The sequence below is a fragment of the Peromyscus maniculatus genome, chromosome 22 (assembly GCF_049852395.1).
Source record: "Peromyscus maniculatus bairdii isolate BWxNUB_F1_BW_parent chromosome 22, HU_Pman_BW_mat_3.1, whole genome shotgun sequence".
Lineage (NCBI taxonomy): Eukaryota > Metazoa > Chordata > Mammalia > Rodentia > Cricetidae > Peromyscus > Peromyscus maniculatus.
The window spans coordinates 41217604-41244547 of NC_134873.1; the positions used below are offsets into that span (position 1 = coordinate 41217604).

At 48.1% G+C, this 26944-nt stretch overlaps 1 protein-coding gene across 1 annotated transcript; it reads left to right on the top strand.

Moving 5' to 3' along the window:
• The first annotated feature begins 112 nt into the window (after positions 1-112).
• Positions 113-26185, top strand: Lbh (LBH regulator of Wnt signaling pathway). The gene is made up of 3 exons (XM_076559331.1): positions 113-358; positions 2993-3095; positions 23481-26185. Exons 1-3 carry the CDS (start codon positions 333-335, stop codon positions 23667-23669), a joined length of 318 nt encoding a protein of 105 aa, XP_076415446.1. The 5' UTR covers positions 113-332; the 3' UTR covers positions 23670-26185.
• The last annotated feature ends 759 nt before the right edge of the window (positions 26186-26944 follow it).

The window sequence follows — 26944 nt, forward strand, 5'->3', positions numbered from 1 at the left end:
AGCCATTCATGATTTTGGTGACGTTATTCTAAGAGTGGGCGAGGGGAGGCGGAGCCGCGCTCGGACAGGCCCCGCCCCCGCTCCTATAAATGCGGCTTCCCGGGCTCTTTGTGGGACCCGGAGCTCGGTGGAGAGCGGGGAGCTTGGTCTGCACTGCCGACGCCGCTGGCAGCCGGGGCTGTCTCGGGAAGGCGGACCGGCGATCGCCCTGTACCCGCTCTCGGCTGCCCGCTGCTCTCCTCCGCGCTCCTGTCATCCTCATTCGGGACGCAGTGACCATTTTTTTTTTTTTTTTAATTACAAGGGCGTGGGTCAGCCTCCCCTAGGACTTCATGTCTGTATATTTCCCCATTCACTGGTGAGTATCCTGCGCCTGAGGCGGATGCCCGTTTAACCCAGGTGGCTGCGGGGGCCCGGCAGCTCCGGGTGCGTGCGAGGCCAGAGAGTGGCACGGACACCCAGGGCTGGCTAACCCGCCGCCTCAGCCCCTGCAGGAGTCGACGTCAAGGTTGCAAAGCTGGGGGTTGGGGGAGGCGGTGCTGAGAGCATCCAGACAAAGGAAGTGAACTCGGAACCTTCACTTAAGTGGCGGCCAGAGGGTGTGGATATGGTGGCGATTGGGTGGGGGAGAACCCGGCGTCGCGCCTGAAGCCTCCTAAGGAAACCCCTGTCCTCAGAGGGCGGCAGGAGATGAGTCCTGCCTGGTGCAGGGGGCTCCGGCTCGCCCGACCCCTCCCCTTTTCCTTTTTGTTTGCACGCAAGTCTTGGCGTCGAGGACGGCTGCAGCCCGGCTGAGCTGGTGCAGCCGCCCGGGTTGCAGAGCTTGGGGGGGAGGCGGGGGGGACGGGGACGACACACGCTCTCCGCACACACAAGCAGGGTGCACTGTGCACCTTCTCAACCCCTGCTCTCCGTGGCCCCTAAAATTCAACGCGCCTTTGTGGAAGACCGGGGTCGGGGAGGAGTGGGCTCTCCCAGTGCGGAAGAAAACCGGTCACAGCTCGGTGGGGGGCTGCAGAGGTTTGCCTCCAGCCGGGAAGGATCGGGTTGTGGGGATCAGAGCCGGGAAGGATACGGGGAGAGGCCTCTAGCTGCTGGGACGTGCGAGCCAGCTGCTTCTTCCTTCCTGCTGTGGGGTAGAGGAGGGGCGCTACCGGGAGATGAGCTCCCGTGGTCCTGGAGCGCGCTTGCAGGTGCTGGCCTTGGAGAGCCGGTGCCAGGTCCAAGGCAAGCTCCGAACCCAGGAAAGTGGGCCCTAGCCACGGCGCTGTTCGGCTTAGCCCAGGAACTCAGAAAGTTCGTGTTTCTCGTTTTAACTTTTTGGGCCGGCGCCACAGTTCCCAGAAAGAACAGACCGCCGTCGCTAGGAACCTGGTCACAGCCCTGTGGATGCTCTACGGACTCCCTTCTTTGGGGTTTGGAGGCAGCTTTTCCAGACCCGGGAGGAAATGGTGAAAGTCTAGCTTCTCAACCTAAACTTATCCCCCAAGCCTGTCACCCTCTCTTAGTGTCTCTGCCCCCTGCTAGTTTAGCTTTGATTAGAGGGGCCTCCGAGTTTCCAAAGAAAGTAAAATTCCCCTACACTGGGAGCTTGTGTACCCCCTCAGGTGCAGACAAGTCAGCTATCTTATGGGTGGAGGCTTTGAAGGGTGGTGGAGGCTTTGTGCCCCCCTTCCCACCCCCCCATTGCTCAAAATTAAATAAGGCAGATGTTAGGAGCCCTCAGGGATATTAGCCCCCTCTCACTCACCCATTAAGGTTTATGATTATTTTGTTCATTAGCACTTTCTAGATGCCGGCAACGTTTCCCCCTCCAGACATAACTATGCATTGTTAGCATCTTAGAAGTAAACAGGGATCCTGCAGCTCAGAGAGGCTCTGTAGTTCTGTTAAAGATCACACAGTTCTCTAAGATGATGAGGGCTCCCAGAACTGATTGCTTCAATTGCCAGGGCCGAAAACCATTTCTACCCTATCTGGTATATTAAAAAAAAAAAAAAGATTCATGTCTTCCTGTTTTCATAGATGTCGTCTCTCTAAAGCCTAACCCTGCCTTGCTTTTTTCCTTTTTTTTTCAAACCACGTGCACAGACATGATAGTGAAAATACTGGGTGTTGTGTCGTGGGTACCTGGATTTGGTATGTGTATTTGGCACTATGCATACTGAACTCTGTGTATGCCCATGGTCTGTGCAAGGATAATGGACCGTTTGTACCCTGCTTAGAGAGTACAAAGTCCTTTCACATGTCAGCCATTGGTGGGCCAACTTGGCCCCTCTGGAAATTTCCTTGCAGTCAGAATCTGTGTATCCTGAAGGCTTTTAATCCACGGGATGTTTTTCATGCTGGGAGCTGGGAGCAGCTGCTGCTAGGGTTACAGAAGCGGGCAGGATGGCAGATGTGAGGCTTGCAGAAAAGCTGACCCCTTGGGGTGGGACATTTTGCCTAAAGAGGCACCAGACAGACAGAGCCAGTTAAGAAGGCATCATGATTAGACTTTGTCTCCCCGAGGCTGGCCTGTTATTGTTATTATGTAAGTCTACTGTGCAGTTCCCATTGGAAATTCATGGGCAAGATTACTCTTATTCTTAGTGGAAAAATGGGAGGCGGTAGGGGGGAGACTTAGCGGCATTAGCTTCATGTAGACACTACCTATGGTGTGTGTGTGTGTGTGTGTGTGTGTGTGTGTGTGTGTGGCGTTTCTAGTTTGTTTAATAGAAAACCCAAGCTTGCTTTGTGTAGGGGTTGGAGGTAGAAGGAGAAGTTACAGAGCATGGGGCCTTTGTCTGTCTCGGGGGATGAGCAAGCCACAGCGCTGTGGGTTTGAAGGTTGCTTCCTCAGGCGAGCTTGTTTTGCTGTGAGCTGTTTGAGCATCTCTCGTCCTGCCTTTAGGCCAATCCCCTGATCTCAGGGCCACAAAGTCGCTAAGAGGAGAAATGTGCCCGCACGCACGTGTGCATGGGTTGATGTCTGGTCTGAATTTCTTCACAGCCCTGACTATCTGAGATCGGCTGAGATGACTGAGGTCATGATGAACACCCCATCCATGGAAGAGATTGGCCTCAGCCCCCGGAAGGATGGCCTTTCCTATCAGGTGCGTTCAAACTTCTGGGGACCTTGTACTTTTTTTCTGGGACTGGAAGTAGGCTTGATTTGGGGATCCCAATATCACCTGTAAGAGTTTGGGGATCCCAGTATCACCTGTAAGAGCCATGTCACCTTGAGAAAGTCCTTGATTGCCAGTGAGCCTTGGTTTCTCCATTTGTAAAATGAGGCAGCAATGGTCTGAATCTTATAGGACTATGTTGAAGAGTCAGCACGGGGAGAAGGTGAGTTTAAGGTATTTGTAGTGCCTGGGCCACCCAGGGGACATTAACTGAAATCACTAACTAGCCATCCCGATTCTCTCAGTGACAGCAGAATGCTCTTCCCAGCCAGGCCGTATGTAGTAAAAATGCAGCTGATGGGAAGCGTGGTCTGATAGGAGAATGGTTGCCTGTCTTCTCGGAGTGATAGTTCACTGGCCGATTCAAAGTTCACCTTTAAACTACACAGAGCCAAAGAGGACGCTTTCTTAGGGATGCTGATACTAGAATGTAGTGAAGGGATCATCCTGTCTAGTGGAGATAAATACACAGGACAGCAAAAGAGACAGTGTGTGTGTGTGTGTGGGGGGGGTCTCCTTTCTCACTCCTGGACAGTGTGTTCTTTAAGTGTGGGGAAACCTCAACATCACAGGAAAGTGGAGGATATCCTCCCAGCCAGCAAGAGAGCGTTTTGGTTCCCTCTGGGAGGAACAACTGGTTTGGGATCACCAGAGAGTCCCTAGATGGCCCGTTCTGGAGGAGAGAGGTATCCGGAAGGGAATATTTTGAGGCTAGGGCATTGTGTACAGTGGCCAGCCCAGGCAAGATGAATGGAGCATAGAATGCCAAACGCTTTGTCCCCGCTATTTCTTCCATCCTTTGCTATAGCTCCAAAGGAATGCCCACCCACCTTTCCACTGAGACCCTAGCCCTGACCCATTTGAGGACTCGAATCTCTACTCCTGATGGATCTTCTGACATCACCTGTGTCTTCCTCACCCTAGGCCAGCTCTGCTAGAGTCTAGACTTACTTCAGCTGCTTATTCCTTAGAGCTGTTTCAGGGACACACACTTCTTTGGTGAAGAATGAAACAAACAGAGAAGCTGGGGTGGCTGCCATGTGATGAGGGGGGGGCGGTAATCAAAGAGAAGCCATGATAAAAGCGAAGGTTGGAAACATGTCTTCAGATACCAGCCGGGCTCGGGAGGTACAGGAGCTCTTTGTTTTATGTCAACATACCAGGCCTCCCTTGTTGGCTGCAAATAAGGATTCCATGGGGTGAGGGGCCTAAGGGAAAATGGTCTTTCAAGGCTAGTCTAACCTTCTTCTCTGGGAGAAGGACTAAGGGAGGCCCTTGAGGGCCCCATGGCCAGGCGGGAAGTACAGAAGTTCCCCGGCCCACCTGCCAGGGTAGTTTTGGATACAAGTTTCCAAGCCTCTGAGTCAGACTAAATGTCTTGGTTACAGGTGAGGGCATATTTCAGTTCCAGGTTGTAGATTTCCACCACAGAACCTTTCCAGCCAGAGCTGTCAGTGTGTGTGTGTGTGTGTGTGTGTGTGTGTGTGTGTGTGTGTGTGTGTGTGTTCCTCTTTTAAACACATCATCTTCTTAGCCCTACACCTTCCTGAGGACATTCTAATAGATAGGAGCCTTACCACAGGTGACGTGGGGGAGGGGACTGCCATGCTGGGTAGAGGACTGAATTGGGGCTTTGGTGGCCGGAGACAAACAAAAGCATTTCTGGGTTCTTGTAGTGTCAGGACACCTCCTGAGAAAAAGACCCCCAAAGACCTTTCTTTTGCCTCTGTATTGAGGATTCAGTTCCCGCAGTCCCCAGAAAATCTACCTCTGTCCCTTGCATGGGGACTACTGCCCAGTGTTCAAATAGCTTACCTGGAACTTTTTTTTTTTTTTTCCTTACCTGGAACTTTAAAGCACTCTTGTCATAGATGATTTCAAAAAAGGCTCTAGGTTGTCTGGTGAAGAAAAAAGAGAAAGTTATAGTGTTTAGCCAAGCAGCGTTTACTAGGCATTTTCTACCTTTAGCCTGATGTACCCCGTTGCAGCATCCAGGGCCCGGGGGCTTATGGGAACCAGCATGTACATGCACTTCTGGAATATAGGCAGCTGGCCAAACTATGTGTGGACATTGGTATTGTGCTCTTACAGAATCTGAGGTGTCATGAAACAGGGAACCAAGCAAGGGCTGGGCTTTGAAAATGAGAGCCTTGAGGGGGCAATCCCATCTCTCACATGTAGTTTTACAAAGTTTCAGATACTCCTTGGCAGCCTGTTTGTGCCAAGTGTGGGGCTCCACTCTGAGCTGGTCTGGCAACTGGCAAATGATGGGTACTCTCTGGGCCCCCACAAAACTGGTGCCATCAAATTAAAAGCTTTCCCACCAATGCCCTGGGAATTGGCTGGGCCTGGCTCTTGGCTGAAACTTGTCGCCCTGCATGCTTGGGCTCTGCTTGGAGCTAAGGGTGGGAACTCAGCGCTCTGTTCTTGGCTCTCCTCCGGAGGATAATAATAGTATGTGGCTTTTACTGAGACCTGCTTTTCCAAGGAACTGAGTAAGGGCTGGAGACATCAATCCTGACTTGGCACATGAAATAGACTCTCAGGCTTGTAATTTGACCTTGAGACAAGGTCATCATATAAGTGACCCACTGGACTTTCCCTACCTGCCAGACCCACCCCAAATTAAGTTTTCCTGTGATCTCTGTATTGTGTGTGGTCATTCTTTCAATGCCTGTGCTTGGGGTTGAATTCTAAACTTTCCACTGATGCTGTGCTGGGTTTTCAGGATGTGGATCCTGCATTACCTTCGCATGGCCAGGTCTTTGATGGCAGGGGTGCCTGGCTATCAGCTGTGTCTCCTTTAGCCATCCATCATCCTTTTCCCACTTAGGAACCTCTAGGCTTATAAAGCAGGTGTTAAGGGGAAGAGTCTCCTGATTTGGAAACTAGCCACATTTACCTCTACGGTGGCCTCTGAAGGTCCTGCTGAAGGTATGGGTCAAGCCCATACCTATCCAGACCCTGAATGCATCTCCTTTTTTATCCTCTGAAGGGTTCAGGTTAGCCCTTCTATTATTGTTTAAAAATTCATACCAGTAATACTTTATTTTATTTTTGAGACAGGGTCTGTATCCCCCAGCCTAGCCAAAGGTGACTTTGAACCCCTCATTTTCTTGCTTCCAGCTCTCGAGTGCTGGTATTAGAGGCAGAGACTACAGTGTCCAGTTTATGCAGTGCAGGGGACCAAACCCAGGGCCTCATGCATGCCAGGCAAGCGCTGTACCAACTCAGCTACAGCCTCCTCAGCCCCTAGTTCATGCCACTTTGTGAGCGTGTATGAAAATCTGGAGCCAATGCCTTGTTTTGTCTTCCTATCCATCTGGAGAGTCATTCAAGTAAGTGAAACCCACGTGGCACATTTATTTGGCAGGAATTATCACACCCCATGGGGTGGGTGAGTAAATGGTTACTAGAAAGCCTAGTACATTTAGCTCAAGCTGTGGGCGGCTGCAAGCTCTCAGAGCCATGTAGGAGGGTCTCTGTGAGGATATTTATGTCCTTCAGGCCTGTAGCTCCAACCCCATGCTGCATCTATGGGTTTCCCAGTCAATCACCAGCTTAGGGGACAGGAATGTGTGCCATCCAGTGCTGACTCATCACTGGATGCCTGGTATAGCCTGCTTTCTATGGACCCATTACTGTAAGAGTCTGATGTATAAGGAAGGATATATCTTTCTCTGAGGGCCTCCTCTCAAATTGACCAGGGCTCTGTATGGGGAAGGATCCAGATAGTTTCCCTATGAGTTCTTATGCTGATGAACCCCAAGGGGCCCTGGCATTTTAGCCTTGCCCTGTAACTTCTCCTGGTGCATAGTTTAGGGTACCTTCACATTTAAACCTGTCCCTGCCTTAGCTTCTGGTCCGAGGTTTGATACCTTTATCTTTCCCTAGACTCCTTTCGTTTTTATATTATTTATTTATAGACAAGGTCTCTAGCTCGGGCTGGCCTAGAACTCTCTGTGGAGCTGAGAGTGACCTTGAGCTTAAGACCCTCTTACGAGTTGTGTGGCCATGTCTGCTTCTGTGGTGCTGGAGAGAAGACCCAGAGTCGTCGTACATTCTAGATGAGCCCTCGGCCAACCTGGGCTACCGCCACAGCCCCTCCTGAGGCTCTTCCTTGGTTACCGTTGGTATTCCACCTGCTATTACTTTGGGCCATGCATGCCTGCCTTTGACATCATCTCTCAGGCAGGCTCTTTGGCTCTCCTTCCCAGAAGGCTAGCAGGGGCACTTCCTTTTAGCACCCCACTGTTCCCATCCTGTCTCCCCACCGACACCCCATGCCTTCCTTCTGATCCAGAGAGCTAAGAGCCTCCTGCATCTCCCCCTTCATCTCCCAGGGTAAAGAGAGGGACAGGGGTGGGTTGGCCTTTCTTGTCACCCCTTAGTGTCTGCTTCTTGCAGGCCTGGAGCCTTAATTGTAGCTCGGCCCCGGAGAGAGGGCCGCAGGACTCAATGAGTGTATGTGAGATTGTGGTATCCTGCAGGTCTCATAGTCACCAGGAAATCATCTTTCACAAACATCAGACTTTAAAAAAGCCTCAGTTGTCCCCAGAGAGACATAAAGCTGAAATCCCCAAAGCCCGTGGCAGGAGATGGTCAGCCATAGATAGACACGGCACATTGCTGGGATCGTGGCAAGTTCTCTTTTTTTCCTGGCCCTTCTCCTTCTCCTCCTCTGCTCTCAGTGATGAGATGTGCAACAGTCGGTCCATTGGACGGAGAAGCATGAGTTGTCTCCTCTGATTAGCACTGGCTCTTTCTGTGCCAACACAACACCTTTGCATTGCAAGTCCTCTCTGTAGCAGAGCCCAGCACCTTCCTTTTCATGTTAGAGGCCTGGACACAAAGGTCATGTTCACTGTTGTGGGAAGTCCCTGGATTAGGGCCTGCAGATGGCTGGAATTGTTCCCATGGGAGACTTCATCTCCCCTACCCCCATGGGCACAACAGTGTATTTGTGCCTGGCCATAGAGAGAGCAGGCTTTTTTTTTTTTTTTTTTTTTTTTTTTCCACAGCCAGCCAGCCAGCCAGCCGGCTGCACACTGGATTCATACAGCTTCTCTCAAAAAGGCCTGTGTTGGGTCTGACCCTCCCTCTTCCAGTAGCCATGTGTTCATCATGCTGCAGAGCCAGGGCCTATGTCTTAGACTGCTCTTTGTTCCCAGTGTCCTACAAATAGATGCTTAATGAGTACTGAATGATGGATTGGATTGGGCGCTTCCTCTTTCCCTTTCCTGGGCCGAGACTATCTCTGTACCTTGGCAATCCCATGGTGAAATGTTTTAACAAGATCAGCATTTTCTCCCAGTCCGTCCAGTCTCATACGCTGGATAGAAAAGGAGGATTGTACTGTATCGTGAGGAAAAGGGATGCATTTGGGTGGTGAATCTTGTGACTGAAGCCAAGAGCTATTCCTGGGTGTCTGGCAAATGTCCTGAGATGATCTTTCAGGCCCGAGTCTGAAATAATCCTTAGAGGATATGAAGACAGTACTTCATTCACACAGGGCCGCAGCTCGCCGGGGCTTCCTTCCTTTCCAGCCCGGTGAGGCACAGTGCTGCTTCTGCCTGCCTCTCCTCTGCCTGCCCGCCCTGCCCGCCCAGCACGGATCTGTGTCAACCAGTCAAATCCTGTGTCCTGCAGTTTATCCTTGGCCTGCTGCTGGCCTGTTGACTGCACAAAGCTGCCTCAGAAACAATGCTTGGCTCTGCCCAGAGTAGATATCTCCAAAGTGTTATGGAGGTAGTACTGTGAACCTCAGGGATGGGTGGGGATGGCTTCCACCTCCTCCTACCTGTCTTTGTCACCTTGTACTGGGACAGCGTTTTGATGTTGTTTTGGTTTGTTTGTTTTTTGTTTATTTATTTATTTTTTGGGGGTGGTGGTGGTGGTGGTTAGGTCTTACAGTAGAGGCCGCCAACAGCTAAAACTGTGTTGACTGCTTGCTTCTTGGCCAGGGATTTTATTGGAGCCCAAGGGGAAAAGGGTTCTAGATCCTTCATGTGAAGTAGCCTGGATTAAGCCAGGAGAGCATCCCAAACGTCATTGTAGAGATGTTTGGTTCCCCAGGACTTGAATTGATTTTCTGCCTTCACTTTGGAGACCATAAAATACTTGCCCATGACCATCCCTGCAGATGACGCAGGTATAAGTGCTTGTAAGTCCCCCATGCTCCCACTCCGCCATACAGCTGAGAAAGCGGAATGTTAGTGCAGCAGTGAGCTTTATTTTTCCGGCTAGAGTGCTGTAGTTACAGGAAGGTTCTTCCTCCCCTCTCTGTCGGTCATTTCCTGTTCTCATTGATAAAGTATGCATATTGTTATTTTTATGCTTTTCAAAATTGGCTGACTACTGGGAAACGTTCATTTTTCTTCTTCAGTTTTTCTTTTCTGATTTTCACACATTTACCTGGCAGAACTCATAATTTTTTTTTTTTTTTTTTTTTTTTTTGGTTTTTCGAGACAGGGTTTCTCTGTGTAGCTTTGCGCCTTTCCTGGAACTCACTTGGTAGCCCAGGCTGGCCTCGAACTCACAGAGATCCGCCTGCCTCTGCCTCCCGAGTGCTGGGATTAAAGGCGTGCGCCACCACCGCCCGGCCAGAACTCATAATTTTTTTTTTTTTTTTTTTTTTTTTTTTTTTTTTTTTTTTTTTTTGGTTTTTCGAGACAGGGTTTCTCTGTGTAGCTTTGCGCCTTTCCTGGAGCTCACTTGGTAGCCCAGGCTGGCCTCGAACTCACAGAGATCCGCCTGGCTCTGCCTCCCGAGTGCTGGGATTAAAGGCGTGCGCCACCAACGCCCGGCCAGAACTCATAATTTTTAACACTCATTCATCTTTCACCCTCTTTTTGAGCGCCCTGCATGCAGTCAGAATTGACACTTCGTTCTGGTCTTAGGTTCTAAATAGCACTGGTCACCAGCATCATGGTGTCACTACCAATTATCTTGATAATAATTGAGCTCTCTCTTTGTTCTTATGGTCCTGGGGATTGAAGCTAAGGCCTTGTGCATGCTGGACAATAGCTTTCCCATTGAGCTACATCCCCCAACATTCTTTCTTGCTTTTGATTTTGGGATAGGTTCTTGTTAAGTTGCCTAGGTTGGCCTTGTACTCACTATGTAGCCCAGGCTGGCCTTGAACTCTGAACAGTCCTTCTGCCTCAGCCTCCCTTGTAGGTACCCACCACTATACCCTAGAAAAGCTAATGTTATAGCATGAGGTTGGATGATAATTTGTTTCACAGTTGTCTTGTTGAAAATTTTAGGTCATATTTTCTTTTCTCTTATACTGTGATAGTTTACATTGAAATTTTAATATAAATCTTAGTGAATAATTTATATTATTTCTTTAGAATAGTTTTACAAGTAGGATTTCTGAGTCAAAGGGTAAAAGTGTGGATGGATGTGGATGTCTAATCGTTATAAAGATAATATTTATTCTTCACAGAATGTGGCAAAGCAGACTAGACCAAAGAGGCATGACCTGGTCACATCCCCACTACTGAAATATTTGGGCATGTTTACTTTCAGTGGTTGTCTGTGCACATTTTCCAATGCGTAGCAAATCCTTTTCCATTTAGTCTAATACTGTGACTCTGTTCGTGTCACTGGTTTTCTTTATAAAACAGTATTTCATTCTATATGTACCACTTCTTATTGCTGGATGTCTAGGTTGTGGCGTCGTCTTTTGTTCTTATGACGAATCCTACCCTGAACATCATTTTCTGCAAATCTCCGTACAACCCTAAATTGTTTCTGTGGAATAAGTTCCTGGAAATAGAACTACTGATCCAGAGAGAGCCAACGACATTAAGCCTCTTGGTTATATAGTACCTTAAAAAACAGAATGTGTCAATGAGTGTATCAAGGTGTAATCTGTCGGCGTTGAAAGTTCAAGCAAATGGCAGCATCTCTGGGCTATAGCATCTATAGAGATGGGATAATGGTGGAACCTGCAGGTGGGTGGGGTCAGAAGGCATTTCATTATTTTAGTATGTTCTGATGTTGTACAGCTTCTTGTAGCTTAATTATTTATTACATGCATGATGATAATTAACAGTGCTTAGGAAACACTTAGCCAGCATTAAAAAAATAGCTAGTGATCATATTTTGACCCATAGCTAACACAAGATATACTCTCTAGATTCCAAATGTATACAGGCTAGCCATTGTTCTGTTTGTCTCTTACTCTGTGTCTTAGCTAGGGTTTCTATTGCTGTGAAGAGACTCCATAACCATGCAACCCTTATAAAGGAAAACATTTCATTGAGGTGGCTGCTTACAGTTCAGAGGTTCAGTCCATTATCATTGTGGCAGGAAGCATGGTGGCACACAGGCAGACATGGTGCTGGCTACATCTTGATCAGAAGGCAATAGGAACTGGACTGTCTCACTGGGCATGGCTTGAGCATGTATGAGACCTCACAACCCACCTTCACAGTGACACATTTCCTCCAACAAGGCCATACTTTCGCCAACAAAGCCACACCTTCTAATAGCGCCACTCCCCACGATCTTATGGGGACCAGTTACATTCAAACTACTACACTCTATTAATGATATGAAGCACCATGTAACCTTGAAAACACCAGTACAATTGTACAGACCCATGAAGTTCGGCCAAAGGCATCCTTAGTGTTAGGAACCATTTTGGGGTCCCTGGGTTTTTGCCTCATGGGAAGTTCCTGGTTAAGAACCTTTGCTTCTCTGGATGTTAGGATAGAGTGGATACTTAAAAATAAATCTAAATTTAATGAGTGCCTCGCATCTATCCAGCAAGTTTGCAAGGCTTCTGGTGCATCTAAGCAATGGAGGCCAGTGTTCAAGTAGGGTCCCGTACTCCTGTTGGTTTATGGAAATGCCAGTGCTTTCCATGACACTGCCTGTGGCACACACTGCCTCGTTGTCTATTTCTGTGGTGATGAAGTTTGTTTTTTAAGCAAGTATGTTCTAAACAGGCGAGTAGAAAAGGAGCATGACGCCTGCACGGATATAACGGAAAAATCAGGTGGAGCTGTGAGGCTGGTGGGCACCTGCTCCCGGGAGTGGGAAATGTTGCAGCATGGTTCTTTAGGGGGCCATCACTGGAACTGGCCACGAAGGAATTTTTTTTTCCTTCAAATGCTGAGTACCTTCTTTGGTAGAAACGCTGTGACAGTTAGTACCCAGTTATGACTCCTGCACTCCTTTGTTATTTACCCCCTGAAGTATGACTCGCTGCATCCAGGTGCTTCCTGACTGTTTACCCCAGCACTTCAGTATCAGAGAGGTTCGCCAAATCCCTTCTCAGTGATGCCCTGTGTAGATGCTGCTGCACATCTCACATAGTGTTAAGACAGAAAGGCAGCTGCCCCAGAGGGTCGCAGAAACCCTCCGGGGGACGTGGAAACGGGGGGGAGGGGGGGGGTTTCTAAGGAAGTCCATGCCCTCGCCTTCGGCTTCCTTCTGTGACTTGGCACAAACTGCCACTCTGAAGGAATGCCCCACTAACTCCCTCCTTCCACCTTCCTGTCGTCTCTTTACGAGAGAGATATGCTGGTCATGGAGTAGAGACTTTAGGGGCATCAGAGAAATGGACCATTCAAAAGCAGTATGCCCCCCCCAAGGCGTGGTAGCACACGCCTTTAATCCCAGCACTTGGGAGGCAGAGGCAGGAGGATCTCTGTGAGTTCGAGGCCAGCCTGGTCTACAAAATGAATTCCAGGACAGCTAGGGCTGGTACACAGAAAAACTCTGTCTGGGAAAAAAAATAAAAAATAAAAAACCCAATATGTCCAGGTAGTCCCCTCCCTTCACAGTGAGAAACTTATCCAATAAAAATTAACCTCTGTATTTAGTAATTACTTGTGATACGTTTATTGATCAGTTAGATACTAATAGCCACATTGAGCCAATATAGAAAATTTGAATTGATAAAACCTTCAGGTTACCGGACATTTTAAAATGTCAATTTATATACATAATAGATCTTTTTGTTGAAGGGGAGTATGCAAAAACCAATGGCTAAAACCTTGAAAATATAAGAAGATATTAAGAAGAATATCCAGTCAGGCGTGGCGGTGCATGTCTGTAATCTTAGCTCTCACAAGGATGTGGCAGAAAGATTATGAGTTTGAGGCAAGCCTGGGGTACTCAGTGAGTTCCAGACTAGCCTGGGCTACATACATGAAACACTGTCTAAATTAAAAAAAAAAAAAAAAGAATAAATCCCATTTACAAATGGAGTAGGAATCCAGTTTCAGACAGAGAAAGGAACACTCTAAGGTTGACTAAGGATCTTCCTTATAAGTGTTTTAGTAGAAAATGGTTGATAGCAAATTACTATAGTTCTCAGAATACCCCGAGTAGAGTTTTGTTTTGTTTTTAGCTTGTTTGTTTTTGTCAAAGTAGTGGGGCTTTTTGTTGTTTCTGTTTCATTTTCTGGCAGGGTTTCACTCTGTAACCCAGACTGGCCTGTAACTCAGCGTGCAGCTCTTGAACTCGGGATAAATCCTCCTTGCCTCGACTTCCTGAGTGCTGCGTATATAAGCATGCCCTGCTGTGCTGAGCCTAACACTGAGTATAGTTAAAAGAGCAGTATACCCATCCCGGTTTAAGGTGTTAACATCTATGGTTAGAGCAGGAGTGTTTGGGCATGCAAAAGGAGGTGCAGTTGTTTCAAAGTCTTCGAGTGATTATGTCAACAAAAAGGCATACATACCCAGACACCCTCTCTCTCCTCCCTCCAGAAGAAGAGCCGTGGTACTACAGCATCGGAGTGGGAGGCAAATTGGAGATTGGACTAGTCATCTTGACATGAGCCCTCCTCTAAAGTCATGTGGTGTTGGGTTACCCAGGGGTCCTTTGGGCACCACAGAGCTCAGAACCCCTCCACTCAGAGGGGTTGAGGTCATCTGAATGACTGTCACTACTGCCAGTTTTGGGTGTTTTCTGTGCCATCTCAGGCGGCTCATGTCGCCACTGTGGGCCTCCATCTCCTCATCCGTAGTAAGAATTAATCTTGTCATTTTGTTGGACTGATGAATGATGACATGAAACCCTCCCGGTATTAGATCTTCACATAGGATTGAAAACCTTTGCTCTCTGGTCCCCATGTTAGCCTCTGACATATTTGAAGGCTCTTGTGATGTTCTACTCAACTGTATTCCAGTGTTAACGTGTATGTTGTCTTCAGCCTTGATTTCCCTGGCCATCATTCTGAGAATGCTTTTTCTCTCTAGGCCGATGCTTCTAAACTTTGGGTTTCAGTTTAATACTTAAAAAAATTAAAAAAAAAAACAATTTATGAGCTTTTGTTTATGTGTGTTATGTCTTTATATTTATTATTTCAGGAATTAAAACAGATTTTTTCAATTTTTGCTTATTAGTTTATTTAGAATAACAATGAAGCAATTATATGTTGATATAAATAATAGTTTTTCATAAAATAACTATATTTTCCAAAACAGAAAATCTTAGTGAGAAGAAAAGCATTGTTTTTTTTTTTTACATCTTTAAATCTTTCTTATGTCTGGTCTAATGGTGAGATTCTCATGTGTGTTTCCCATGAGTAAATTTGTTACAATATGTGTTGGTTGAAGTAAATGAATAAAATCTGGCTTATACAGATTATGTAGTTAGGAATGGGAGAAATATTTTCACAGCTTTTCCAGATTGCTTTTGGTACACCATCAAAACATAAATGTGGTAGTCTTTTTTTCTTTTCTTTCCATTTCTTTCCCTTCCCTTTTCCTTCTCTTCTCTCCTTCCCCCCTTCCCTCCCCTTCCCACCCCTCCTCTCCTCTCCCCTCCCACTCTCCCCTGACATTGTTTTGAGACAAGACCTCATGTGACCTAGGCTGGCCTCCAACTTGTTATGTAGCAGAAGATGACCTTGAATTTCAAATCCTCCTTGCCTCTAACTCCCAAGGGCTAGGATTACACACTCAACAACAAGTGGTAGTTTCTTCTTTCATTTTTCCCCCCAATTTATCTATTTTTATTTTACATGCGTTGGTGTTTTGCCATGGGTGTTGGGTCCCCTGGAACTGGAGTTACAGACAGTTGTGAGCTGCCATGTGGGTGCTGGGAATGGAATCTGGATCCTCTGGAAGAGCAGTCAGTGCTCTTAACCATCTCTCCAGCTTCCAAGTGGTAGTTTATTAAACGTTATGCTTTTTCTGATGAAACCTCATGAGGGAACTTTTTGTACTGTGACATTAAAATTTACTAGTCTGGCTTGCACTTTGCTTGTTTCTTTTCCCTGTGTTCAGTTTTGTAGTGTATTGCACTGATCATTTGGAAATAAGTTATTCATATCTTCCAAATGGTGACACATTTCATTGTGCAATATATTTTAAAAAAGCCTATTAGTTAATATCTCCTGTGGCCTCATCAGAGGCTAGCAAGTGTTAGGAAGTTATCAAGCATTTGTATCATGGCTGCCGATAAAAATTTTCCAAAATACTAATTTGCACTTCAGGGCCCTATTTTTTTTTTTTTTATTGGTGATAAATACCATCAGCCATTTCCCTTGAAACTACAGATCATTTCCTCACTTTTGAGAAATCATCCATGTTGGAATAACCATAGTTTGTTTTTTTCAGTCTTTTTTCAAGTATGAAGGTGGTCCATTGGAAAAGTGGCTAGTTTAGCTGGCAACTCAACCATGTAAGTGCTTTTATTAGGTACCTTGGTAAGCAGCAGAAATGCTTTACTTTAACTTTGCATTTTACCACCCCAAACATGGAAACATGATCTAAGAGTCGGTATTTGATGAATATGGAGTTCATAGAGGGATGAATATGGAGTTCATGGAGGGTTGTTATTGATGTTGTTGTTTGTCTTTGTTTCAAACATGTGAGGTGAGAGATAATAAGTGATGACAAACACACATTTCTGGCTGTACTTGTGAAAGTGCCAGCAGTTTCAGTAACCGTGGCTTTTTATATCATTAGTGTAAGTGTCAACACTGTGTAGAAAGCAAATGGAACCTGAGTATGATTGAAAATATTTTCATCTCATCTGTGTTTCCTCCCGGAAAGGATCTTGAAAGTGGCTTCTCTCAAACAGGTTGTGGCTGAGGAGAGGAGTAGGGCTCTCAGCTAGTGAGATAAATATTGCTATCAGGCAGCTTTTTGTTGGAGGGGGGCGGATATCCTTTTTATGGTACCTTTAAAGGTGGGTCATTAGCAGATGATTTACTTTTGGAGCAAGGGAAGTTGATGTGGTAATGTGTGGTACAGGTGGCAGTGAGTGAAACCTAGCAAAGGCCTTGGGGCAGGATAGCAGAGCTGTCCTGGGAGAAAGAGTATGTCCACTGAGGGGTGACTTTGGAAGCTGTAATGTAGGGTTTTAGGAAGCATAGTCCAGACCAGGATGCCAGGGCTGAAGACTCAAGACTTTTGTCTCTAAAATGAAGAAGGAAGAAGGGATGGTTGAAATGGCAGCTGGGCAAGTCTGGACTTTCTGAGAGAGGAGATGTAGTCATCGGACGTGTGTATCATGCTGATGGAGGAAGATGGGGAGAGGAACTGGGAAGACTTGGCAGGAGGCCATCTTCTTTCAAGGGGTAATGATGATACACATATTTGATAAGATATAGATATTCAAAGTCATCTATGCCCCAGAGAACTTTGTGGACATTCTCTACTATTCCAGATGCTTTATCTGTTTCCTGGTACAGCATTATCAGGAGCCATTAGTACTAATTAATTGGAATTTGGAACCTCTGACTTGCAGGATGGGTGTGTGTTTGAGAGATGTTTATGAAAGATGGTGTTTATCCCAAGGATTTCCTTTTCCTTCCAGTTTTAAGGCTTAGGCGCTTAAGCATCTTTGATCCAAAGGAAGGAGGTTCAGAGTTGTTACAGAGGCCAAGTGTCTGCTCAAGTGCCCTGAAAGATTAGAAGCACCAGGGAAGGACAGGGTGGTGTGAGCTAGATGTCCTATAGCTTTGGTTCAGAGAAAAGTTGAGATTTGAGATGGACCATACAATACTGGATAACATTTTGGCCTCCCTGAAGCCCCTCTGTAACCCTCTGCCCTGGAGAATCCTTGTGTTTTTCCCAGCCACATTGAAAAGACATGAAGGTGCTAATAGTGCTAATGACATGATAAGATAGTGGGAGGTCAGATTTCAAAGACAGTAGTTCTTTCCATGATGTGTAGCACAAGGACCAAAGAGCAGGGCCTATTGCTCATCTGAATTAGCTGCTGCTCCTTCGTCCCACCCTCTGCAGCGACATCTGCTCGCTGTTACAGACAGCTAAGAGGGTAGATCCGCTGTCGCTCTCAAGGAAAACTAAGAATTCCAGGCTTTGAGAATCTAGAGTTCAGGAGGTATGTGACTTCTCTGGGCGAAGACCCCTGGAGTTGGCCCAGGGAGGAGAGTTAGAGACTTCCCAGGACCTCCATAGAGAGAACAGGGTTTGGCCAAGAGAGTGGTTTCCATTCCAGCTGGCCTAATCCATATCGTAGGGGAATAGAGGCAGTGACATCACAGGTCTTTCTCAAAAGAACCTGGCATAGAAGTTGTGAGTACAAACCCAGAGTGTAGTTCATTTGCTCCTGTCCCTAGCTACAGAGTGCAGTTGTTGGCTTTCCAGGCCCTTGGTCTAAGTGCTCCTCGGGGACCCTTGCTCTACTTGCTAAGGGCTAGCATTAGCAATTTAAGAGTTTCCAGAGCATGTTCACACATACCTGGGTTTGACTCTCTCCCAAGCCCTGTAAGATCAGCATTAGTAGAAATCCAGATTTATAGAGGGGCGAGAGAGGAATATATTTATAATATTTATAGAGGGGCGGCGAGAGAGGCTGTGCATCAGGACCCTGCACCATCCCCGAAAACCCTGCAGAGTACAAACCACTCCCTCATTTCAAGGGGCTCAGAGAAATTAAAGTGACCCAAACAAAGCCACAAAGATATTAAGGGTTAGGGACAAGGTAAAAGCCAGACTTTTCGAAGCCCTGCTCCACCTGTAAGAATAGCCATTCTTTTCCATAGTTGGCTTGGGGGGTTGGTTCTTGGTTGCTGTCTGCAACTGGGGAGGGTAAAGGGGTTACCGTGTGGCTTTGTGCACAGTGCCTTAGGGAGTTAGCCTGACGATTTCTCCCAGGCCTTCCTCCCTCCTTCCCACCTCAGCTTCTTCTGCCCTCTGTTCCTCCCCAGCAAAGAGGAGCAGGGTATCCAGGGCCGCCGATGTCTCAGCTTGCATAGCTGGTAATTAGCCCTTTGTGTCCGGCTAAGCATCTTTCATCTACCCCCACTTACTGGTGTCTGCTTTCCCCATTAGCATCTCCCAGCTCCTTGCGGAGCCCTCCACCCTCCTTGTGGCCAGATCATCTTGTTTGTCCGAGATGATGGCCCTGCAGTGCACAGACAGAGAAGGACCACAAAGACTAGACTTGCTCACATTTTCCGTAGTAGGTGCCAGGCAACTCTTTCTTATCCCTACCCCAGAGGCAGCTAGGTTTAGGTCACCTGGCTGAAGGGCAGACAGCTGATAGCTAGGTCTCCAAATTTGGGGCCTTTGGAGGCCTCGTTTTGTCTTTCAGTTTCTCTCTGTTCATGAAATGGGAGCTGGCTCACCAGCGACTCTCTAGCCCAAGCAAAAGGCTACGTTCATGGGCTCTCGAAACCTGGCCTCAGCCCCACAGCTTCTCAGCTCTGAGGCCACTAGTATTGGTCAGCCAATCCAGGAGCTCCAGTCTCCCTGAAAACCCTGATTTCATTGTCCTCATAATTATGTAGCTTGAATATGGTAGCTGTTTGAATTTTTATGAAATTTGTGTTTATTTAAGTCACATGTAAAATTTGGCCACCTTTCAGGGGTTCAGTTAGCCACCCATGACTAGTGGCCATTGGACTAGACAGCATAGAAAACGTTTTCATGACAGCAGAGCATTCTCTTGGACTACACTAGCCTTCACAGCCAGAAACTCCAGTATGCTGGCCATCTACATTACGCAGACCACCTCCTAAAAGCTTCCTTCGCCTTTCAATGGAGTCTTCTCAAGTTCCCAAGATGCGGGGACCCATTGTGATGAGGGAGCATCTGGCAAAGGGTACCTCTGCAGCGGTGTCCTCTGTGAAATTCACGGTCACCAGGGCTACGCAGCATGCTGCTCGTGTAGGACTCAAGATGTTCTTGGTGCGGGTGTGATTGACAAGATTCTATCCCTTTGTGTAGGTGGGAACTTGGTGCTCATTAGTTCTGTCCATGCCGTCATCCTGGGTGTCCCAGAATGGGACAGCTGGTTGTGGAGGGCAGTGATGGCAGAAATAGGAAGGGATAGATAGGACTTCTGGATGCTTGCTTCTAGACTCGCCCTGCTGGGGATGGGAGTGGGAACCTCCCATATGTCTTTCTGAAGAGCCTTTCCCGTAGAGGGGGTTTCCAGTTGTTTTTGTTTGCAGCCCAGAGAGAAGACGGGGCGCTAAAACGTGAAAGTTTAACCAGAAGCAGTTTGTTTCTGGAGCAGGGGTATTACTTTGTTCTCTGCCAGATTCTGCCGGGCAGCCCAGCATGGCGCGCGCTGTTTGCCTGCCTTCCCAACCATACCTGTCCTGTGCTTGGCAAATGGAACGGGAGTGTTCTTTCTTTCTTCTTTTTTTTTTTTTCCCATTGCCTTCCCCACCCCATCAAATTGTAGGTGCAACCTCTCATTTTTCTGCTGCCTAGATGATTAAAAACCATGACTTAGTGGAAAAATGCTGACCTCCCCAGGGTCAGCCTCTTAAGCAGCTGTCGGAGATAAGATTGTGCTGGCAAAAGACTCAGAAACACTTTGCAAGGCTTTCTGTCTTTTCCCCAAGAAACAACAGAAGCTGTTCTGGTACAGGATGTGTGTTGTTGTTGTTGTTATTTATTTTTGGAGAGAGCTATAGTTTTCAGAGGCACAGATTTGTGTGATCTGATAATAAAATGAAATCTCCAGTGAAAGGCTTAGAGTAATTATTATAGTGAATTTTTACAAATACAAGCTCTGTAAAAAATGATTTTTCCTGAGCTGGGTGGTGGTGGCTCATGCCTTTAATCCCAGCACTCAGGAGGCAGAGGCAGGTGGATCTCTGTGAGTTCGAAGTCAGCCTGGTCTACAGAGTGAGTTCCAGGACAGGCTCCAAAGCTACACAGAGAATCCCTGTCCCAAAAACAAACAAACAAACAAAAAAACATTTTTTCCCCTTTTTAATGGGTCCTGCTTTGAGCAAGTCACAGTGCAAAAGTCTTGCACTACAACTACCTCAGTATCAGCTGTCAGATGCTCAGATTGCCTCCCAAGGATTTAAAAGACCCGGACTGTGTTATGAAAGCCATTGATTGTTAATAGTATTGCTTTACATCTGGAGAGTGGGTACTAACTCCAGACCTGGGGGAGTCGCTGCAAAGAAGACATTATGATTGGGATTTTGCTTCTGTCCTTAAAGCATTCCATTGCTTCTGTGTTCGCCATCTTGGACCCATCGAGTCCAAGTTGTGATGAGAAGTGTGATGAGAAGGCCCCTTCATTTCTCTGGAGGAGAAATTGAGGTGGGAGCTTGAGAGGACTTGACAGAGGTCAGGGAACTGATGTCAAGGGTATAGTAAGTAAGGATCCAGATGCTGTGGCTCAGCCCAGTGTCCTCAAACCAAGATAAGACTTCACTGGAGTCCTGTAGACATCTGAGTCCCAGAGCAGCTGATTTCTAGGAATGTGGTCTTCATTTTCTGACTTTAGGGATCTACCACTACCTACTTGATACAGTTATTATGAAGCTGGAGGTCCTGCTCATCAATGGCCTCATCCATTATCAGCATCAGCTCCCTAGCTTGGAGTAGAATCAGCTGTTCTGTTGCTGGCCTGGGCTGCCTCTAATCCTTTTTGTTATTCTGTGGCTTGAGTGATCATTAGAATCAGGTTCTTATGTCTCTGAGTCATGCCACAAGCTGCCTTGGGAAAGGTAGGAGGCTGGTCCAGAGGCTTCTTTTTAGCTCCCACAGCCACATCTCAGGTCTACAAGGATGAAAGTCTGGGCTGGGGAAACTTGGGGCTTCTGTTTATTGGACTTGCTGTTTATTCGATAATCATCCTTGTCCATGGGCTGGAGCCTACATTGGCCAATAGGACAAGGGGGGACCTGAGTCCTGATCCCCTCGGTCAATTTTCCATCTGGGAAACTAAAGTGATAACATGACCCAGGTGTATCCTAGCTGAGGATGAGATTTGAACCCTGGTTCTGCCTTGTGACCTTCAGAGTCCCAGACTCTTGCTGTCCCTAAGGTGGTAGTGATGTCTCAGTGAAGTGACAGACATCTGGTAGAGCTTTGTAAACTGAAATGTGCTTTCCACACTCACGGGAGAGTGAGTGCCAGCACCACACCCCAGGGCTCATGCTTGGAAGCTTCCCCCTGTCCTCACCCCCCAAGAAGGGCTAAGCTCCATAGAAGTAAGCAAAGCCCCCCCCCCACCCTTCAAAGCCTGGCTGACCCTGCTCTCCACTCACACTTGTTCATGTGAATACACCACGACGTCCAAGGGCCAACATCGGAGTGGGCAGGCGGCAGAACGGGAGATGGTGGCCAGCTTCCCCAGGCCTACGTGACCTGTGTGGGCCCAACCCCTCCCTGGTTGGTTTTCCTTCTGGCTGCTATTATGGATACTTTTTATGAGCCCTTTTAAGTCTCTAACGATGCGTGCTCCTGCAGCTGGCTTAAGGCTTAATCCCAAGCAATAGGCCTTTATTGGATAAATGGTTAATAATCACTGGTCTGTAAGGATTGGGACGCTTTGTGAGGTCTGCGATTTTTTTCAGAAGCCCCATGTGGCCTGTGGCCCCGTCCGAGGATAGGGAGATCAGACACCCTGGGAGTACCACAGACCTGGGGAAGGATAATCTTCTACCCTCTGAGCACAGCAAAGCAGGGAACCTCCCAGGAGTTCTCCAAAAAAAAGTCTCTTTCCATCCACTTGAGTTTGCCATGCACAGACTGTGTGACCTTCAGGGAAGTCTCCTTTCCCCTCAAGGGCCTGGGTTTCCTGTCTATCAGACACAGAAGTGGGAGGGAATGGCCTTGAAGGTGCCAAGGGTCAGTGGTCTGGTGAGCCCCAGATTTCCCAGACCAAAGTTCCTCTCTCTTCTTGGGTGTGTCACTGAGGGCTATGAATGGCAAGGGACCAGCATCCCAGAGGATTAAGGGCTTAGCTACTGGGCAAAGAATTGGGTCAGCTGTAGTCACAGGGCAGGCAGTATGTGCAGAGGGAAGCCAGACTTGGCTCCTAGTTTTACAGCCTGGCTCAGTGTTTTGGTCGGCACTGGGCAGACGGTGGGCCTTAATGTTATGGAGCCTCTTCCCTGGGACTCTGGAAAGAGATTCGAGTCCTCCAGGTGCACAGCTGGCAGGAAGCCAGGAGTTGCTCACAGGGGGAAGAAAAGGAAGGTTCCATGGATTCTGTCCCCAGCTAGCTTGTGACTGGAGGCCTTGCCTGGATCTGGCTTTGGCTTTGACTTGGCAGTTGCAAGAAGATCCAAAGGTGGCAGGTGAGGCCGGAGCGTGGGAGTGAGCACACCTGAGCTTGAGCCTTAGTTGATTTCAGGCTAAAGGGGCCTCGGCAACTAGTGTGCCCAAGTCTGGGATTTTTAACACTTGCGTTTGACTGTGTCCGTTTGAAATGATGAAGAGCCCGGCTGTTTATTTCTTCCAGGCACCAATAATTACTCTGGCAGGGAACATAGTGTTTTTAGCGTCTGTTGTATGATGTGGATTGTAAGCATGAAGTGCTTATTCCAAAGCAGGGCCCGGCATACTGTGAGGACATGGTTGTCCATTCTTTTATCTAGAAGTAAAACAGTAAAAGCAGAGCTACACCTCACCCTTTTGCTCAGTGGTATGAGCCACAAATTTTGAGCTTCAGAATTAGAAGAAAAGTCTGGCTGAGGGATAGTTTTCCCTAGAACCTACTCTCTTGGTTCCTTTCTTACACCCACAGTGTCTAGAAGGCAGAACACAATCCCTGGAAGACAGCCAGTGTGTTCTCTCTCTCTCTCTCCCTCTCTCCCTCTCTCGCTCTCTCCCTCTCCCTCCCTCTCTCCCTCCCTCTCCCTCCCTCTCTCCCTCCCTCTCCCTCTCTCCCTCCCTCTCCCTCTCCCTCCCTCTCTCCCTCCCTCTCCCTCTCTCCCTCCCTCTCTCTCTCTCCCTCTCTCCCTCCCTCTCCCTCCCTTTCCCTCTCCCCCCCTCCCCCCCCTCTCCCTCCCTCCCCCCCCCCTCTCTCTCTGTAAGGAAAAAGCCAAGTTTCTCTTTTCAGATATCTATATATGTGACCAGATGTCTGCTTTGCTCTTTGACGTTCCAGATCTTTCCAGACCCGTCGGACTTCGACCGTTGCTGCAAACTGAAGGACCGCCTGCCCTCCATCGTGGTGGAGCCCACAGAGGGGGAGGTGGAGAGCGGGGAGCTCCGGTGGCCCCCCGAGGAGTTCCTGGTCCAGGAGGATGAGCAGGACAACTGTGAAGAGACAGCAAAAGAGAAGAAGGAACAGTAGAGACCCCGTAGGCTCGCCCGGGTCGTGCCAGCCAGCATACCTGAACTGTTTTTCCCATCGTGACGGAAGAAGAGTGAGCCACAATCATTCTGAAAAATGTCAAATGAGGCTTCCGTTTTGCACCTGAAAAATCACCAAGTCCGTTTTCTTTTCTTGTCTTTTTTTTTTTTTTAATTCGTTGAGCAATGGAGCCCTCTGACAACTTGCAAGGCTGAGAAAGGAAGCTGCTGAGAACAGGGGTGTGGGTGGGGGTGTGGGAAAGGGGTGCTGCTTCTGAGATCCCTATCTGAACTCCAGTGCCAGAGGCAGTGTGTGTATGGTGTTGGGGGTTCTGGCTGTGGGGGGTGGGGTGAGCAAGTGAGCAAGAAACATTTTTGGGTTAAAAAGAAAAACAAAAAACAAACCCCACTACTTTTTTTTTTTTTTTTTTTTTTTTTTTTTTTAAAGAGAACTACAGCCAGGAAGTGCTTACCAGCATTTGCTCTGGCTGCTGGGGCACCTGACAATTAAAGTTTTCATCTCGTCTTGTTGCTCACCACCGCCAGCCTTTGCTTTCATTTCAAGCATGTTGGCTACCCACAGAGAAGTAGGGCCAGGACAAACTGCCTGCAAAGCCAGCTGGAGGGCCACACAGGAGCGGAAGTGTCCACCTGTTCTGCCCACGGACTCTGCCCCAGCTGTGCCAGGCTCTCAGAGCCCCCAGGGACCTGGACGGTTGTAAGGGATAGTACTTTTGAGTTTTTTCCTCCCTATTTGCCCCCCCCCCTTTTTTGCCTCCTAATACATTGGGGAATAGCCAGAGCACTTCCTGCCCTTGTGGGACGTTCCAAGGCTGCAGCGTGGAAGTGCCTCCTTCCACTGTGGCTCTCCTGAGAATTCTTACCAAGTCCCTGTGGGGCAGAATGGTAGAAGAGTTAGCTCCGCCAGGTCTGCCCCTCCCTCGCCTTTGGCCACAGCAGTCAGGTGGACGGTCCCCAGCTCTGCTATGGACGGTCACCTCTATGACCTGCAGCAGCGCCACTCCAGTGGGGTTTCCCAGCCTGGTTTCCATGGGAGCTAAAAGCAGAGCGTGTTTCCTGATTGGCTAGTTGGCGAGTGGGCTTTAATGCCGGATGGTGCTCCATGGGTGTGCTGAGGCTCCCACGTGGTACCAGGTCTCCAGTGGAGTCGTTGTTATGGGGTTAGCTCCTCTTGTTGCTCCTGAGCACAGGTTTGGGGAAGATCTGGGGTGCACTGGGGTATCCTTGTGGAACGGTAACCTTCATCCCTTTCCCACCTCACCTGCTTCTGGCAAGGGCAGCAGTTGCCTGGGGAAATTAACGTCTGGACTTGGCCTCTGATCATGGCTCAGAACCTTCTGGAATAGCAGGTTAGAGGACAGAGTTTTCAGAGGACTGTTTGGTCAAGAGGTGGACCGAAAGCCTTCCTTGGGCTTCACTCAGCCAGCTGAGGCACCCACAATGTCCCCTCATGTCTCTGCCAGTCCATGTTGACGCCCCCCCCCCATCTTTGGACTCATGTGTCTAGCTGTATTTAATACCTCAAAGTCAGTGTGGCTCTGGGGCACGTTGGGGCAAGAGCGCGGGGGTGTGCTGTTGACGCGGCATTCGGCAAGGTCTGGTTTTGGGATGCCGATGGTCACTCCCCTACCCCCTGCATCTTCCCTCTGTCGTCTGCCTGTGATACACACCGATGGCAATAACTTTTTCCGTCTCCTCGCAGAAGTGGGAGAGGGTTAGCAGCCAACCCCACGATGGGGGAGCCTCTCTCTCTTGCTCCCGCTCTGCTCTGTTTTGGCTACAGAGATCTGTTCCTCCCACTCTCCTCCTGCAGCATTTCTCATTCCCTCGCCTCCCTTTATGGACAGGTGTCTGGCCTTTTAAATTCCCGGGTTTTGGTGTCTTCTCACCCCTGCCCCAATTATCTGTCTTGGTCTTGCCGTGTGATGGAGACGTGCTTGTAAATCCAGTATCAAATCGGCTTTGTGTATATGTGTGTTTATGGGGTGGTTTCTTCCTTTCTCTGGTCACTAGACCATGTTGTACAACTGTGTGCAGTCTGAGCAGGCCAGGGGCTGACAGTTAATGTCAGGCCCCTCAGCAGTGGAGCCTGTTGGGGGGACCCAGCTGCTCTTAGACAAGTGGCTGAGCTCCTGTCTGGCCTCTTCTTCTTCTTCTTCTTCTTCTTCTTCTTCTTCTTCTTCTTCTTCTTCTTCTTCTTCTTCTTCTTCTTCTTCTTCTCCTCCTCCTCCTCCTCCTCCTCCTCCTCCTCCTCCTCCTCCTCCTCCTCCTCCTCCTCCCCTCCTCCTCCTTTTCTTCTTGTAATTTGTGTGTATTTCTAATTGATCGTATTGAAAAAAAATCCTAGCACTTCGGTGACATTGCCTGTTGTGAGATGAACCTCCTGTGACTTCTGTCTGTTCTGTTTTGAGGCTCAGGGAGAAACTAGCATTTTTTTTTTCCAAACTACTTTTTGTCACTGTGACAGTTGTAAATAAAGTTTGAAAATGCTTTCCATTCTAGTCTGGGTTTCTTTTTTTTTCCCCGTTGCACAGGGATGGAGTTAGCTCAGGAGTGAGGGAACTTGCCCTGGAGAGATCTCACATGTGTTTCTCCTGTTCATCCAAGTCCAATGTGGTGAACTGAGGAGTTTATTGTTTTGTTTTTAAATAGGAACATGGATGACGCTGAAGTAGCCACGTCCCGGCCAAGTCTCACTCTAGCATGAATGACAGCTTCCCCATGGTTGAATAGATTCAGTCCCATCTTTACTTAGCTCTCCACCCTCAGTGTATTCTAATACCTCCAGAGACCATGCACAGCTGGGGTAGAATTACAGAACACTGGGAAGGAAGCATCCGCCCTCCTCAGTCCCTCCATCAACAAACCTGACCTTGAGGGTCCCTGTGTGTGACCACGACTGCTCTGGTGAGGGTGGTGGTGGCTGTTACCCTCAGAGGACAGCGTTCTACAACTTGGCCTCTCCATGCGAGTCCATCTAACACCCGGTGGGATGGAAACTGCCTTTCATCTGTTAGTGCATCTCAATTCCTGATGCATATCAGAATTCTCTGGAGAATTCCACAAGCAAATGCTTAGGCCCTTACCCCCAGAACCTAGGATTTCGGTGGTTTGCAGTGGACCAAACATCAGTATTTTCTAGAATCTCTTGGGGGAGATTTTTAACATGAAGCCAAAGGTCTAAACTAACCTTTTAAAGGAAGAGAAACTCAAGACATATCATGAGATTGTTCATAAAGCCTGGGGTTGGGGAGT

Excerpts from the sequence above, each read along its gene's own strand:
- Lbh (XM_076559331.1), top strand. The coding sequence starts at position 333 with ATGTCTGTATATTTCCCCATTCACTG. Across the intron at positions 359-2,992 it reads GTATATTTCCCCATTCACTG|CCCTGACTATCTGAGATCGG; the intron begins GTGAGTATCCTG and ends ATTTCTTCACAG. Across the intron at positions 3,096-23,480 it reads AGGATGGCCTTTCCTATCAG|ATCTTTCCAGACCCGTCGGA; the intron begins GTGCGTTCAAAC and ends TTGACGTTCCAG.